The sequence below is a fragment of the Lepisma saccharinum genome, chromosome 28 (assembly GCF_977018435.1).
Source record: "Lepisma saccharinum chromosome 28, izLepSacc3.1, whole genome shotgun sequence".
Lineage (NCBI taxonomy): Eukaryota > Metazoa > Arthropoda > Insecta > Zygentoma > Lepismatidae > Lepisma > Lepisma saccharinum.
In genome coordinates this window covers 25,967,330-25,984,263 of record NC_139256.1, presented here as the reverse complement: position 1 = coordinate 25,984,263, position 16,934 = coordinate 25,967,330, and the positions used below count along the sequence as shown (strand labels likewise).

The 16,934-nt window shown below is 38.6% G+C and overlaps 1 protein-coding gene across 1 annotated transcript in view; it reads left to right on the top strand.

Moving 5' to 3' along the window:
• The first annotated feature begins 6,834 nt into the window (after window positions 1-6,834).
• The window catches only part of LOC145980729 (uncharacterized), a 29,811-nt gene continuing 19,711 nt past the window's right edge, over window positions 6,835-16,934 (top strand). The window contains exon 1 of the mRNA XM_083113790.1: window positions 6,835-6,899. Within this exon, the coding sequence (XP_082969916.1) occupies window positions 6,876-6,899 (24 nt within the window). The 5' untranslated portion in view covers window positions 6,835-6,875. The remainder of the gene's footprint in view (window positions 6,900-16,934) is intronic.

Sequence of the window (16,934 nt, the reverse complement as noted above, 5' to 3'; positions counted from 1 at the left end):
TATTTACTATCCCGGCCATCTTAGCTGCTCTCGGGTCTGTTGGGAGCTTGGCTGGGGGATCAGCTGCCATAGCAAAAACAGTAATAGATGCCAAAAAGATTAAGGCAGAATTAGATGAATTGAAGCGCCATATCCTGGCCATTGAGAAACAAGGCAAAGGTGTTAAGAGAGCCATGAATAAGTTTAAAAAAAACAAGAGCCGCTTACAAACCAAGATATTGAAGCTTTAATCAAGCCACTGGGCATCAAAAATTTTTGAGGTGTGTACATGTCTGATTCTTTGCCAGAACAACCACTCAACAAAGAGTGTGGCATTGTTAATTTGGATAAGTACAAAAATCAGGGCACTCACTGGATTTGTTATCTTAAATATTTAAAAAAATGAGGCATTTGTGTTTGATTCATTTGGAGGTGATCCACCTGAAAATTTAGTAAAATATCTAAAATCAGCTAATCTTTATTACAATAATGCCCGTGTTCAAAACTTCAAAGATGTTAATTGTGGACATTTGTGTTTATCTGTTCTTAGATATATGTCTCAAATAAATAAACCATCAATTGAAAATTTTCAAAAGGCCTTGTGGTATTTAAAACATCATGGGGGTATTCCATCTCACCAGCCAAAATTCAATATTGAAACTCAGATTACATGATGATATAGTGTATCCCAAAACAATAGCTCTCAGAGCATTTTATGGCATGTACTTGATCCCTAATATTACACACCACAACAACAAAATTGCAGTAGGGGATCAAAAAATTGCCATCACTCCAAGGCAATATAATCTGTCCACTCTAAATGCTCAATTACCCAGAGGTATAGTATTAACTCAAAATTCTGTCACTCACAGAGTAGAGATTGTATCTGCTACAGAAACAGTGGATCTGGGTACTATAGGAGAGCTGTTAGGCTTTGAGAACAACACAAAACTTGAACCAGCCATCAAACACACTGCTATTAATATACCTAAATTCTTAGCCATAGAGACTCTGAATATTCACTGTAATGTGGCCGAGGGTATGATCACCAAATCAAATGGCATAGGCACTCACAAACAAACTGGCATCATTGCAACATTCAAACCTAATTCTGAATTTATGGAGCCAATCATCTACACTCCATCCCTAACATTATATTTTCCTGTGTGCCATAATAGAATAGATTATATTGAATTGATGGTCACTAATGAAAAAGAAGAATTAGTTGATTTTGCTGGAGCCACAACAACTGCAATCATAGAGATTAATATTTAAATAAAAATACATACAAAAAAAATGGAAAATATTGAGAGTTATGAGCTACAATCATTCCCCCCAAACAGGAGGACATTTGCAAATTTAAATCAACCCAACACAGAGATTGAGGTTGATCTTGATGTAGGGGATGGCTTTATACACCCCCACAGAGCAGATCTATACATCAAATTTGATGTTGTAAAGCTCGATGGTACAGATTATCCGGCAAATTCAAATATAAGATTGGTGGACAATTTTGTGCCGCATCTGTTCTCTGAAATTGAGATCAGAAAGCATGGTGTTGTTATAAACAGAGTGGATTCACCCTGCATTACCTCCACAGCTTTGGCCACACTAAAATTATCCAAAACCGAGGTATCATACTACAAAATAGGTGGATTTGAGGCTGGTGATAAAATTATATCTAAGAGCCACACAGTGCTGTTCCCTATGCGCCTGTTGCAAGGATTCTTCTCAGATTACAAAGATATTATGTGGAAGGGTGGTTTAAGAATCACATTTAGAAGAGCTGCCAATGATAATAATGCTTTGATGAGGTACAGCACATTAAACTCTACAGGGAAAGCTCTGCCCAATACCCTACCTGATGAGGGCAAATGCATTATTCAGACTATGGAGCTAAGAATCCCAGTTGTTGAATATGAAGCCAGTTATGCTCTTAAATACAAAGCTGATATAATAAAAAATCCACAGATTCCTTTACAATTTTATACATATCAATGTGTACAGAAGCCCGCAACTGGTACTTATTATGAGTTTGATGCTACAAATTCATTCTCCAGTATACAATATGACATGCCGGATTTTGTGGTGGTTCTGTTTCAGACTGGAAGACACAATAATCAGGAAAAAAATTCAAGTAGATTTGATAACTGCAACATCAAGAACATATATCTTAAAAATGGCAGAAATGAGGTATTCCCTAGAGAAAATTATAATTTAGACATGTCCAAGGATGATTTCCTTAAATTATATAAAGCATTTACAGCATACAAAAGGGTCACTACTGGCAATACTGACATGTATTACACACCAGATGAATTCAAAACACAGAGACCCATGTTTGTCATCAATGCTTCAAAAAGGAAACAAGTTGTGGTGAATGACAGGACAAACATTAAAATTATCTGTGAATTCCATGAGGCATTACCTGATGACACCATATGTAGTGTTATTCTCATAGGTGAAAAATCATATGTTTATGATGTAAGAAATGAGAGAGTCACAGAGCAATTCTAGAGGGGCTCTGCATATTACATTGTTTTAATATTAGATAAACAAATTGAACCTGGTCTCCAATTGAACTTAAACCAGAAGTAAATATGTGTGTGTGTGTGTGGGTGTATGTGTGTGTGGGTGTGTGTGTGTGTTAATACGTTTGCGTAGTTTTAGGTGTGGGCAAAAAAAATATCAAGAGGGGCATATTTTTGACAGGTTTATGGACAACAATCTCACAGAAGTGCCTTTTATAAGTGTAGGCAAATCAATCTGAGGGGGGTCATACTTTCTCAGGAAATTCCCGAGGGTATTTTTACAAAAATCTTGGATTGGACGGGGTTCCACACTTGAGCAAAAAGCTCATATGGGCATGTTGAGCAAGTTTTAAGTGTAGGCAAATCTGCCTGAGGGGGGTTCATACTTTCCGGCACTGGTTATAGCACAAAACACACTACTCCAAGAATAAATGTGTTTTCAGGGATATTTCACCCCATATCTTAATGGCTGCAATCTCATAAATTTTCCGCAACGATTTTGAGAGTCCTCTACCGATTTTCCACCTAAGCTTAGGAGATCTTGGAATTTTACATCTTGAAGTAATGTTCTTATTGGGGACACGGTGGGGGGAGGCTATCTCGGCGTTGATTTAACGGCCCTAAACTTGTAATACGATATCCCCCATCTGAATAATGAAAGCCAGCAATATTGAAAAAAAAAACTTCTTGTGAAATAGAGAAGACTCATGTAGTCGAGAATGGGTGATATGTAAAGCACAATAATATATGCTGGGTCGTTACTACAACTTCCGTTGACGAAAATTTCAGGTCTTAACTTTTGCTACTATCGAGATACGTATGTCCACGTTTGTTTTAATGGATCGATTTATTGATTGATTTGGTTTATTTCATTTCCACTTCCGCTAATCGCGACGATGATGATGAGTGATGATATGATGAAATTGATGAACGGCCACTCACAATGAACAGCCAATCTCAGGTCGGGATTCGAAACAAGGACTTCTGCCGTCACAGCGCGATGTGCAAACCACGCCGCGACCAGGGGTCGGCAAAGTTTGCTTTAAGTACAGGTGGGCCAATTGCGAATGAACATAGTATAGTTTAAAGTGGGATATGAACAACTTAGTGTCTCCATGGGGAATCAACCCCGGGACCACTTGATTGCAAGGCGACTGTGTGAGCAAGGAGCCCTCTGAGATACGTCAAGTTCGCTTGGATCAGTTCATTATACGTCTCTTCTCTGTCAGTTTTGGGTAATCGCGACGATGATGATGATACGATGAAATTGATGAAACGGCATTCACACAGAACACCCATATCAAGGCCGGAATTTGAACTCTGGACTCCAGGTGTCCCTGTGCTAACCACTCAACCACGGAGGTCGGCACGTGAGGTGTCCCACGGCCAATCAGATCGACTGAACGAGTATTTCGTTGTTGCGTTAAGGTCGGTATATCAGTCAACCAAATTTTATTTTTATAGCTCTTGTAGTTTCTGAGACACAATTGAGAAGGGTGAACGAACAGACAGACAGGGGAACATGACCGTTGTCTAAGGGTATTTATCATATTTTTCTGATTAACGACAAATACAGAGAATAACAACATTTGCGAACATCAAGTACATTTTCAACTTTGAAGTGGAAATCTCCAACCACATCTCTGTTTAAATCAAATAATTGTCCCGAACAAGACTGCATATTACGAGAGCCAATACTTTGGGCTTAATAGCTGTTACGTGGAACTAGGTCCACCATCTTCCAACGCGTTTCTAACAGTGGGAGAGAACTTCCAGCCCACTGTCACTGGCTTTCACCATGAACGTTACTCATTTTGCGTGTTCATTTTTTTTCGGGTCAGCACCAAGTCACGGATAATTCGAAGTTGGCTCTAGCAGTTCAGTCCGCCCATCTGTCACACGCAGAATCTCAGGAACGATTACATATGGAAATATCCGGTTTTCATCCTGGTACCTTGGCAACGTAACTAACTATCTGTTATCCTCAAATGGGTAGATTTATTGACCTAAAGATCCATGGCATGGCTACGACGTATATTCAGCAATCTAAGGCCGGATTTTGACGAAAGCATTTTCTTTAACATTATTGCTAGCATAAATGCTATGTAAATGCTTCCAAAAATCTTATAGCAGATAGCACTTTACACTATAGCATTTCATGTAACATTTCGGTTAGCTCTTGCGATTACAATGTCTAATACATATCACAAAAAAAGGCACATCGAGTTACACCATTTAAATAACTAAAATATTCTTCCATACGTGTACAGTAAACGCTATAGAATATGTATTTAAGCAGCGCCATTCTTTTGTACCTAATAACGTTTTACACGAAACGTTATTCCTCTCTGTTGAATAGTTATCGGGTTTTAAAAATGTGAAGTGATACATTGTTTACATCTTACGCGGCCGCCATTACAACTGCACTCGTGACCTAGAGGTCGCTTCTGATTGGTTACGCTACGAAAAATGATTCGGACCGAGCCTATCCTTGAGAAATGCCATGAAGGCATCTGAAATGCCATAAATTTTCTCACTTTACACGGTAGTTTTTTCGTCATGGCATAAATGTTACGAAAAATGCTAAGGTTAAAATGCTTTTCATTTAAAGCGGGCCTAACAAACTTTGTCCTCATCTCCAAAATAATTTATTCACGGCAAATTTAGACCACCCGTAAAACATTTACTGCATTAGTCAGGAACGTCAACAGATGTCGCTCTACCAGGGCCGGATTCAAAGGATTTTAAAAAATGCCATCTCAAATTACAGAAAATACAGAAAGATTGTTATTTTTATTGTTAATAACAGGAATAAATTTCAGTTAGTTTATATTCGAAGAGAATCACTTAGACAGAAGAAATTGAGTATAAAATGCAGGTTACGCTTTTATCATATTCTATTATTTATACTTAATCCATAGAATAAATTGTTCTACAGTTTTCAATATTTCAGATATTAGGTGAAACATCAAACAACTTTAGAACTAAAATTTCGTCTTAACTTTCAACCTTTTTTCTTAACCATGTAAAAGTTAATAAATAGAATAAGTGTGCATTTCAGTACACTAACTGCGTGAAATGCAAGGACGATAATGAGTTTGATTTGTTAGCTTAAAGTCCACGTCTTGCACGATTACATTAATCGCTATTGGATCTACAGTTTAATGTGGGATCCGGGTCACTATGTTCATCCACCGAGTATTACACCCACGACTCCTTGATTTGCATGGCAATGACGTTACCACTACGCCATCGAGGAGGCCCCTGAAATGATAATGAAAACAGTTGTGCTGGATATTTACTCATCTAGTGAAGAGTGTTGAAAAGTTTTTGCAAGGATAATAATATTATTGTTATTAATTTGGATAATTGATTGATTTAGTTCATATTACATCGCTTTTCTGCCACTTTTGGTTAATCGCGACGATGAGGATGAATAATATGATGAGATTGATGAAGGAACACTCACAAGGAACACACATGCCTGGATTCGAACCCGGGACTCCTAGCGTCGTAGCTCAATGTGCTAACCACTCCGCCACGGAGGACGGCTAAGTTTGGGATAAAATTGGATTATTGTTGTTAGATTATATTTACTATTGCATAATAATATTCGTAACCATCATAACAATAGTCTTTATTGTTGTTATTTTTTTCTATTCAAGGTTTTGTCAATGAACTGACAGCCCCTACAAAAATTTATGTATACGCCCATGGTTTCAGCACTGGTTTACTTGATTTGACAAAAATCTAGGCTACGATAACAAAAAGTTAAATATTTTTACCCTTCGAAACATCTTGAAGAGCAAAGAGGTTAGAACGAGTCACTTCTCTCGCTGAATCAAGGTTAAAAAAAGCTGTAGAATGCATTCTTGCAATTTCTAATAGACTTATGCAACTCTTTCATCCCAGACAATCAATACTTGAACAAGGAAAAAATATGAATGATGCAAAAAGAAAGACAGGGTGAGCAATCAAGCAACCATCCTTTCATTCTTGCCTCTCCCAAAGAAGGCCAGTAAAGGGGAAAGAATATCGGTCAGTTGGTGTCTGAAGGTCAACAACCTACAAGGTTAAGGCTGCCGTAAGCAACTTTTGACACATGTCTCAGGCACCAAAAGAGGTATTAAGTTTTCATGACCTTGCTAGGAAAGGGAATTGGGACAGGAAAAAAAATGTTGGAGAAAGAGAAGGTGGTTCGGGGACCGAGGGATGAATCCGACAAGAGTGAAAGAGGGGATATGGGGCGTGTCGTTCTTGGGCGAAAGTTGAGGAAGATGTCCTCCCGGTATAAAACGGCCTGGTACCATTGCGGCTGGCATCACAACCTCGCCGTCGAGTCTGAAGAGAGAGTTTGCATCCGACATGGGCATCATGAAAGCTTTGATGGTGAGTGTTTTCCGGATAATCCTGTTCTTACGTTTTGTTATTCTCCCCACGGTTGATCCACTGACCTTGTTGAGTGACCTGAAGGTTCTCTGTTCGAACCTCAACCGTGGCTTTTTTTTAAAAAAAAAAACAAGTGCAGAAGTGTGATAAATTGTGACATATAGGCCGCCAAACACTCGACAATCTTATTTTACGTCGCTTTTCTACATCCCTAGATTAATCGCGACGGTGATGTGAAGCAGTGAATAGTACACAATTGGACAATTACTATGAAACACCCCAGTTTTACCCAGGATTTGAACCTATTAAGCTGAGCCTCCCCAATGGCGCAGTGGTAGCGTCGTCGCCTTGTAATCAAAGGGTCCCGGGTTCGATACCCGGTGGAGGCACATAGTGGTTCAGTTCCCACTTTAAACTGTAGGTCCAGTCCCAATTAGCCTTACTGTGCATAAATAAAGTGGACCTAAACACCAACTCAATCAGTCAAACATATTAAGCTAAGCTCCATGGAGCAACAGCCTTCTATTGGTCAAGGCCTGCCAACCGGCCTTTTCATTGGGTGAATCGAGTGTTCGATTCCCAGTCAAGTACATTTCAGTGCTTAAGACCAAATTTTAATTCTGATTAGGTCTTTTGTGCATAAAGTGGACTTAAATTTAAATATACTTTCCACAGAACATAAAGATGGCTTAAATCTTCGGTGCACGTTCTGTGTAAATGGATTGATAATAACATAGATACACACACTTAATATAGGGCCTCCCCTGTGACGTAGCGTAACGTCGTTGCCATTTAATCAAGGGGTCCCGGGCTCGATACCAGGTGGAGGCACAAAGTGGTTCACATCCCACTTTAAACTGTAGGTCCAGTGTCGATTAGCCTCTCTGTGTATAAAGTGGGCTTAAAAACAAACTTCAAACACACTTACTGTACAAGGTGACCCATAAGTCTGTTTGCATTAGCAGTTCTTCACCTCTTCATTGACTAGTGTAGTAGCCACTTGAGTAGAGCAGTAGTAATTTGAGATGATGTTGTTGTTAGCGAGAGCTAGCTATAAAAAAAAAAACACTGTTCTAGTTAGCAAACAAGTGTACAATGAATATAAAGTTATCTACGGAATAGCGTGTATTTGCACCTCAGAGTTGATGGAAACATGGGCACAAATACAGTGGTGTGGTCGACTTATTTGTGGAACATTTTCCAAACACCGTAACGCCCTCTCTACAAGCTATTCGCAAGTTAACAGACTGAGTCTCGTTCATGTAGGTTATGAAGAAAGTCTTGAAGTTGTAGAGCAATATTTTGTACAAAATCAAGGCGGGAAGCATCACGTGTGCTTGAGGTACCTAGAACCGTCTAATTTAGAAGCCATACAGGTCTCAATGAAGATGAACCTGTTTACATTAATAATGCATTTTTGTTCGCTGACTTTTGGGACACCCTGTACAGCATAATCCTCCTGTCATTCCACAGTTAACTAACAAAATAACTTTGAAATTTAATGTTACATTAAGAGTTTAGATTTCATGAATATTATAATCATGGTTAACTTAAAATACGTAGAAATCGACGTGAAATTAGCAGATACAAATATTATACTCGTACAATAATAGGATATTTGTTGAAACAATTAAAGTTATCCGGAATAAGATACCTGCAACGACAATATATTTTAGTGCATCAGGGACCACATATAAATATTGTCTGTATGTAAAGCGGGAAGGGATGGATGTCGTATTCAGATGGGGTTAGTGATAGGAGTAACCATCTCCCCAATTTGGCATATTCTTTTACATAAAATAAAGGATTCGAATGTATGAAAAGGTGAGCAAACTCTGAAATTGTATGTTAAGGTAAACCTTTTACCCTTCTCCTTCGTTGTGATATTCTTTGTCACGCCACTTGCAGTGTTGCAACCTTAAGTTTAATACTTTATACTTTTAGGAGCATGCCCCCGTGGCGGAGTGGTTAGCACATCGCGCTACGACGTCAGGGCATGTATGTTTGTGAGTCTCCATTCATCATATCATCACTCATCCCCATCTTCGCAAACTAGACAAAAGGCGAAGTAAAATAAAGCGAATCAATAATTATAAGAAATTAATGCAATGTTTACAGGAATCGTAACAACACAAAACAATTCGTTAAATTCTCTTTTGTATGTGCATTGGCGTAATCGAGATTTTTTCTTGGGGGGTGGAATTGTAAAGGTGGATATTACATAGTTTCGTTGTAAAGAGTGGTGGGACAAACCATAAAATGTTCCATAATTACAATTTTCAACGTTCGTCTTAAAGGTTGTTCAAAGACAAACAATTGCAATTGTCATTTTTAAGGCGGGTTTTCAGATAGCACTTTGCTTTTCTCTGAGTTACTTTCATTTGAAACATGTTTTTCTCAACATTTCTGGAGGGGCTGCTCCATTAGCCCCCTTCTACGTGCCCATCTACTTCTAAAATATTGGGATTACGTCAATAGTTTTCGTATTAAATATACGTGTACATCAAAATTAATGAAATATGATATCATCACAAATGGATTCATCAATAAAATATAACCGACAATTAGCATTAATCCTACCTTTATGAAAGCACGTGATCTACTATATCTATAATATTATTACTTAAGTATAAATGAAGTGTACGATAAGATCATTGATTTCAATTCTTTCTTCTGAACTTTTTAATAGTTTTGCTATCTTATTTCTTCTTATTAAGTATATATATATATATTAAATATGTACATATTTTCTCTTGTAGTTGTTTCTATTTGCTTATGTATTTAGCGCTATATTAAAAGTTAGTGCCCTCTATGAAATTTTTTCTAGTTTCTATCAAGTTAAGAAACACAGGTTTTAAATCTAGTTTTCCTGGCACCTATGTCAGCAATTATGACACAGTAATGATTCTCGAAGGCGTACCCATGCTTGTTTTCAAGGGGGGAGCAAAACATTTTTTTCGATGGGTGGAGGACCAAGATATAAGAAACGTTAAACCGACCTTTATGAAAGCTCGTGATCTACTATATCTATAATATTATTACTTAAGTATAAGTGAAGTGTACAATAAGATCATTGATTTCAATATTTCCTTCTGAATTTTTTAATAGTTTTTGCTATCGTATTTCTTCTTATTAAGTGGTTTTCGTAAATGATTGTCGGGGTTTCCTCATTGTTGTAACCGATTTGGGTGAATGACACGGTGAACAAAAATGCACGATATTCTTGAGAAACTCAACAAGTTTTGTTCCTTATTTGTTTCATAGACCTCTGTTTCCAGATTCTGCCGCTAGGCGGCAGTTTTCAAAAATGGCGGATATTGCTAGTGAGAAGGCGTTGTGTGTCCTTGAATATCACGCAACGAGGTCCGTTACAGTTGTGCAACGACATTTTCGTGCGCGATATCGGAAAGATGTACCGTCAGACAATTCGATTAGAAGGTGGTATGCACATTTAAAAGAAAAGGATTGCATTTGCAAAGGCAAAAGCAGTGGTCGACCATCAGTGCCTGAACATGATATGGAGCGAGTTCGTGAAACCTATCTACGGAGCCCGAAGAAATCGATTCCTGCTGGATCCAAGGAACTGAACATTCCGAAGACAACATTATGGAGTGTTCTACGAAAACGGCTCAACTTGAAACCATACCGCCTAAGTCTCCATCAAAAGCTAACACGTAACGACCGTCGTGTACGGGAAACGTTCGCCAGCGATATGCAAAATCTCATGACTGACGATGACAATTTCATCGAGAATTTCGTTTCCACTGACGAGGCGACATTCCACCTTGGAAAAGTAAACACACACAATGTGCGCATATGAGGAACGGAAAATCCTCATCAGTTTGTTGAATTGGTTCGGGACTCGCCTAAAGTGAATGTTTTTTGTGCTGTGTCACAAGAAAAGGTGTACGGTCCATTCTTCGTCATGGAGAAAACGGTTACGGGATTGACATTCCTGGATATGTTGAATGAGTGCCTACTTCCTCAAGTGGAAGAAGATTCTAACACCTTCATCATGCAATTGGATGGAGCCCCACCTCATTTCCACTGTGAAGTGCGATCATTGCTCAACAGAAAATTACCACAACGTTGGATTGGGCGCGGGAGTGATGAGGATGAAAACCTTTTATCATGGCCGCCTCGTTCCCCTGACCTTTCTCCTTGCGATTTTTTTTCTCTGGGGATACGTAAAAGATACCGTTTACTATCTTCCATTACACACTACCATCGAGGAACTGAAAACACGCATAACGAATTCCATCAACAGTGTTACACGTGATATGCTATCCCGAGTGTGGCAGGAAATGGACTATCGCTTAGATATCTGCAGGATATCGCGAGGCGAGCACATGGAACATTTGTGACTTCGTCATAAAAATTTGTTGAGTTTTCTAACATTTTGCAAAAAATTGCACGTATCTACCTTTGTTACGTAAAATACAGTGCTTGTTTGTAACCCCGACAATCATTTACGAAAACCCTGTATATTAAATGCGTATATATTTTATCTTGTAGTTGTTTCTATTCGCTTATGTATTTAGCGCTATATTAAAAGTTAGTGCCCTCTATGAATTTTTTTCTAGTTTCTATCAAGTTAAGAAGCACAGGTTTTAAACCTAGTTTTCCTGGCACCTATGTCAGTAATTATGAAACAGTAATGATTCTCGAAGGCGTACCCAGGCTTGTTTCCAAGGGGGGGGGGGGGGTGGAGGAACAAGACAAAACTTTTCCCATGGGGTAGGACCAAAAAACGTTTCTTGCCAGCAAGGGAAGGAATATATATTTCGAAATTGTGGAAATGCTTTATTTTGAATAATTTGAAAAGAAATAACATTTACTTTTTTCTAATGTAAAAAGCACAATGAACTAAATTAAAAATTCCATCCACTTGTTTTCCATTAGACGCCGGTTATGGTTTTCTCACAAATAAGAATTTAAACTATACCCTGTCCGAATTATCTCTGGAGCAAAGCAGCGCATAGCGTCAGAGAAGCAAGGAAATCTATTGGCCAGAGAGAAGCAGTACACGCTGCTGGGACGGCTGGTAATTGCAGTCGCTTTCCCCTCCACACAATCCTGTTCACTCTCACGTGTTCATTGGTGGAGCCGTCTCGCGTCACTACTTGCGCAGAGACTTGTTTTCGTTTGCCTGCTCCACAGTTAGTTGGGACAGAGTATACTATTTTTCCTTTTACGTTCACGAGAGTTCTCTCTGGTTCGAATCCCGGCCTGGGCATGGGAGTACTTTGTGAGTGTCCTTTCATCAATTTCATCATATCATCACTCATCGTCATCTTCGAGGTTATCTTAATACGGTTACAGTAATACCTTATAATATTTATTTATAAACTAACTCTGATGCCGTCTCTATACTTACACATAAAAAACATTACCAAGAAAATGAAATGCGAGAAGAAACGTGTGAATAGATATAATCTTATGTAGTAAGAGGTACAGGTAACCGTTGTAACATGTGGCGAGTTCATTTGTGGATGTGACGTCATCAGCACCACACTCCAGTCGCCTTTATCCCTCAGGGCTACCCCCATTGTAGGTGAACAAACCACAGAGCTGCCCAAGCAGGTGCATTGATGAAAACATTTCCACCTGAAATAACCCATTCTGGGTATAGAATCTGGGTCTTCCGCCTGGCAGTAGTTCAGTCACCACTGTGACTACTAATCTTATACAAAAGTACTATAAAATTAATAAGAGCGATGGCGTTCACCCTGTATGCAAATGTGAATATGTGTCTATACAGGGTGGCACAATAAGTCACTTAACACCCTCAGTACAAGGCCACTGCAGCGCGCAACATGAAAATGGTGATGACCAATCGTTATCAGGCCAAGGGGGGACCACATTGACGCCACCTACACGGTCGGCGGCCATCTTGATGTCCGCCATCTTGAATTCAACTTCAGAATTTTAAATGGGAAAGGGGTCGTGCAACATATCAAAATGGGCTAGAATTTCACGAGAAATGCAATGGTGAAAGTTTTTTCGACGTATCTTTAACCAGTAAAAAGTTATAACTGAATTCTTGTACCAATTTGCTCCTTTTCGAGGTGTTAGAAAAATGCCTTAAAATTTGTTTAGCGCTTCGGTAATGCATCGAGATCAAAGTGACGTCTATGGAGAGACGTTCGCATGCCATTGCACATTATTTTAATCGGACACATCCATGAAGAGCTGTGCATTATGAATGGTTGTCGCGAACAATTTACAGTGTGACGCTTCCATTGAATTAAAAGTCCTTCACAGTGACAAGCCTAATGTTTATGTTCATAAGGAAGTTCATAAACAGAATGTGTGACCCTTGTTATCTGATAACTAACTTTGGACAAAAACTGGTTCATAACGTTCCCATAAGTGTTCTGGTGTTCTTCCCTATTGAAAAAAACTCTGTTAAAAGTACCTTCTTCCATAAGCAAGGATGAAAAAAAACTGTTTATTTAACAAATCCAAGTAGCCCTAAGCATTTAAGGTTCCGTTGATGGAAAATTGACTAACCAATCGTGTTCCACACAGCACGCCACACCATTAACTTACCAACACTAACCATTCAGCTTTGATCTGTCGAAAATGGGTTATCAGATAAAAATCATCGAATATTCCGTTTATGAACTTCCTTATGAACATAAACATTAGCCAGGGCCTCCCCGATGGCGCAGTGGTAGCGTCGTCGCCTTGTAATCAAGGGATCCCGGGTTCGATACCCGGTGGAGGCACAAGTGGTTCGGATCCCACTTTAAACTGTAGGTCCAGTCCCGATTAGCCTTACTGTGCATAAAGTGGACTTAAAACACCAAATCAAATCAAATCAAATCAAATAAACATTAGCCTTGTTACTGTGAAGGACTTTTAATTCAATGGAAGCGTCACACTGTAAATTGTTCGCGACAACCATTCATAATGCACAGCTCTTCATGGATGTATCCGATTAAAATAATGTGCAATGGCATGCGAACGTCTCTCCATAGACGTCACTTTGATCTCGATGCATTACCGAAGCGCTAAACAAATTTTAAGGCATTTTTCTAACACCTCGAAAAGGAGCAAATTGGTACAAGAATTCAGTCATAACTTTTTACTAGTTAAAGATACGTCGAAGAAACCTTCAATATTGCATTTCTCGTGAAATTCTAGCCCATTTTGATATGTCGCACGACCCCCTTCCCATTTAAAATTCTGAAGTCGAATTCAAGATGGCGGACATCAAGATGGCCGCCGACCGTGTGGGTGGCGTCAATGTGGTTCCCCCTTGGCCAGATAACGATTGTTCATCACCACTTTCAAATTCCATGCCGCAGTAGCCTTGTACTGAGGGTGTTAAGTGACTTATTGAGCCACCCTGTAGATGGCAGGACGTTCTTCTCTTTTATTTCTTTGGACAAGTTTAGAATCTAGGCAATTTTCAGACATATTCAGTACAAAAAATTGACGAATGTATTAATCAAACTTATAAATTAAATTTTAATGAATTTATGTTTTATTATACATGCTAATGGTTCGTTACTTTACGTTACAACGCAAGTTAGATTCCCTGTAAATAAGATTAAGTATGTATCATACAAAAGATTAATATGTAAATTTGGAAATTATGTGAATCAAGACTATTGAATGTACAATTCTCTCACGTTTTATCAAGTGTGCTATGGAGTAATGAAGTTAATGGAAATTCCTTCCAGGCAATCCTGGATAGAGTTAACAGAAACAGCTATGCGTACAAATCTGTTAATATGTTGTTGCCTTGGCCCGTGTTCGATCCCCGGTAGAGGCACATAGTGGTTCGGATCCCACTTTAAACTGTAGGTTCAGTCGCATATGTTTATGAGGAACAGCCTATTGGCTAATGCCAAACCAGCCCAATGATACGGATAGACAGTGGTGTCGTTTAGGGGGACGAGGGGGCAGTTGCCCCCTTACTTTTTGCCACTTTCGCTCCCACACTATACTAAATCTTATCTACAAAGGGAAATATACTGTCTTTGCCCCCCCAGCTTTGACACCTTGCCCCCCCCGGTTTTGGAACCCAATCGCCGCCACTGCGTATAGATAGGGGTTAATCTGAGATACCAGCCAGATAGAGTAGGCCGAAAATTGGTCTCCTTTTATACCGAAAAGTTGTCCAAAAAATGCCAAGGCAACCTGGCCAATATTTACACGTATGCATTAAAGGATTTAGTGGAAGGGGCACTGGGGTAGGTGCCCCTCCCAAAAGGAATTATTTTTTAAAAAATGTTGATAGCATTACGTTAAAATTAAATTAAATTATGAACAGATTCTCTTTGCCTATCGACCATGTGAGTTGTGGAAAATATTCCAAGCTTTCGATAGCTAACGCCATTCTCATCTTCAGGGTTGAATTAAATTAAATTATTCGAAAAATACTTTCCGTACAGTAAAATAATAAAGAAAATCAGCACAAATATATATGCTTTAATAAAACTACACCGGAAATGGAGCATCTTATCATATCAGGGTGGCCAATCTAGAACCATGATAAAATTCAAGTATAATTGCGAATTTTTAAGGTGAACCTTCCAAAACTTCAAGGGTACAAGAAGATGTTATCTCTATTTCAGCCTTAAGTATTACAGCTTCTCATCACCCTCCCCCCCCACACACAAATATATTAACAATACAAAGGGTGTGTATGATTCCAATGTGTTCAAAAATTATAATTCAATTCAATTAAACTATATTTATATTTAAAATATTTAATTATAAGGTGCGGGGTTTACTTTTAATATTTTCACGTACTCAAACATGAATTACATCTACAAACACAAGTCACAAATGGTACGAAAAATTGTTAATTGTTATAAGAATTTCAAACTCCAATTTACCTAACCGACTTCAAGATATCCTATCTTGCAATAATCTTCCGTTTGTCAGATAGATTGTTCTGCAGGGGCGGACTAACAAGAAAAGACGCGTTCAGAGAATTATGTCGTTTTTTCATTGAGTTTTATTTTCCTTCCTCGATAAAAATAAGCACTAAGCTTACCCCAGCGCATTTATAAATATGTATAAAATTCACGTACAATTCACGCATAATTACCGGAGCCAATAATTCACGCATAATTCCCAGAATTCAAGGAATTCCCAGAATTCAAGGAATTCCCGGAATTCAAGGAATTCCCAGTGAGTAGCCACCCTGCATTTGCTTACAGTATATTCCCTCCTCCTCCCAGAAGAAAAGTCTAGATGCGTGGTTTTACATAATTCCATCATGTAATTTAGGCTTTTACAATTTCAACATAAAATCCTTAAACTTGAAATTGACATACCTCTTTAAAATATTTCTCAAATGACGAAAATATTGTACAAAATTATTAATTTTGTTATCTAAAACTATAGCGAATTTCTTCCATGTGGTTCACATGGCTCGATTTTTATGCATGGCACAGATTAATGTACGCGCAGATGTTGCAATGTTAGTTTACAATGTGAACGCGGCCAGATTTGACTGGGGCGACACAACCTTATCGTTTCCTCAAGACGAATGGGTCTCACAGCCGCGTAAGATTTCTGCACAGCTGTCATTATTAGAAGAACCAATGAGATTTCACAGAAGCCACGTGTGATTATTTACATTGACTTCGTTCTCACAGAGGATAGAGAATAGTCTTTCCACTTCAAGAATACACCTGTATGAACAAGATTGGTACATCATGTACACAAACAGTCAATAAGTTAAAAAAGCACAGATAAATTTTAAGGATTGTGCTAATCACAGCATGGAATGAGCGCATTGATATTGAAAGACGAAATAGCAAACAACGTGCGAATGCTTTCTTATGTTAGAAATCTAACTATAATAATAATAATTGAATAACATGCCATGAAAGTTCCACACACATTCCAATCTCAAACATATTGCAGAGGTGATATGATACTCAACACGCTCCAGCAGCCTTCACCTCTTTAGAGCATCGTTCTCAACCTACGGGGAGCGACCCACTGCTGGGTCCCGAGGGGCGTCAGGCTCTAAAATTTATTTACTGTGTCTTATAAACCTGTTATTTA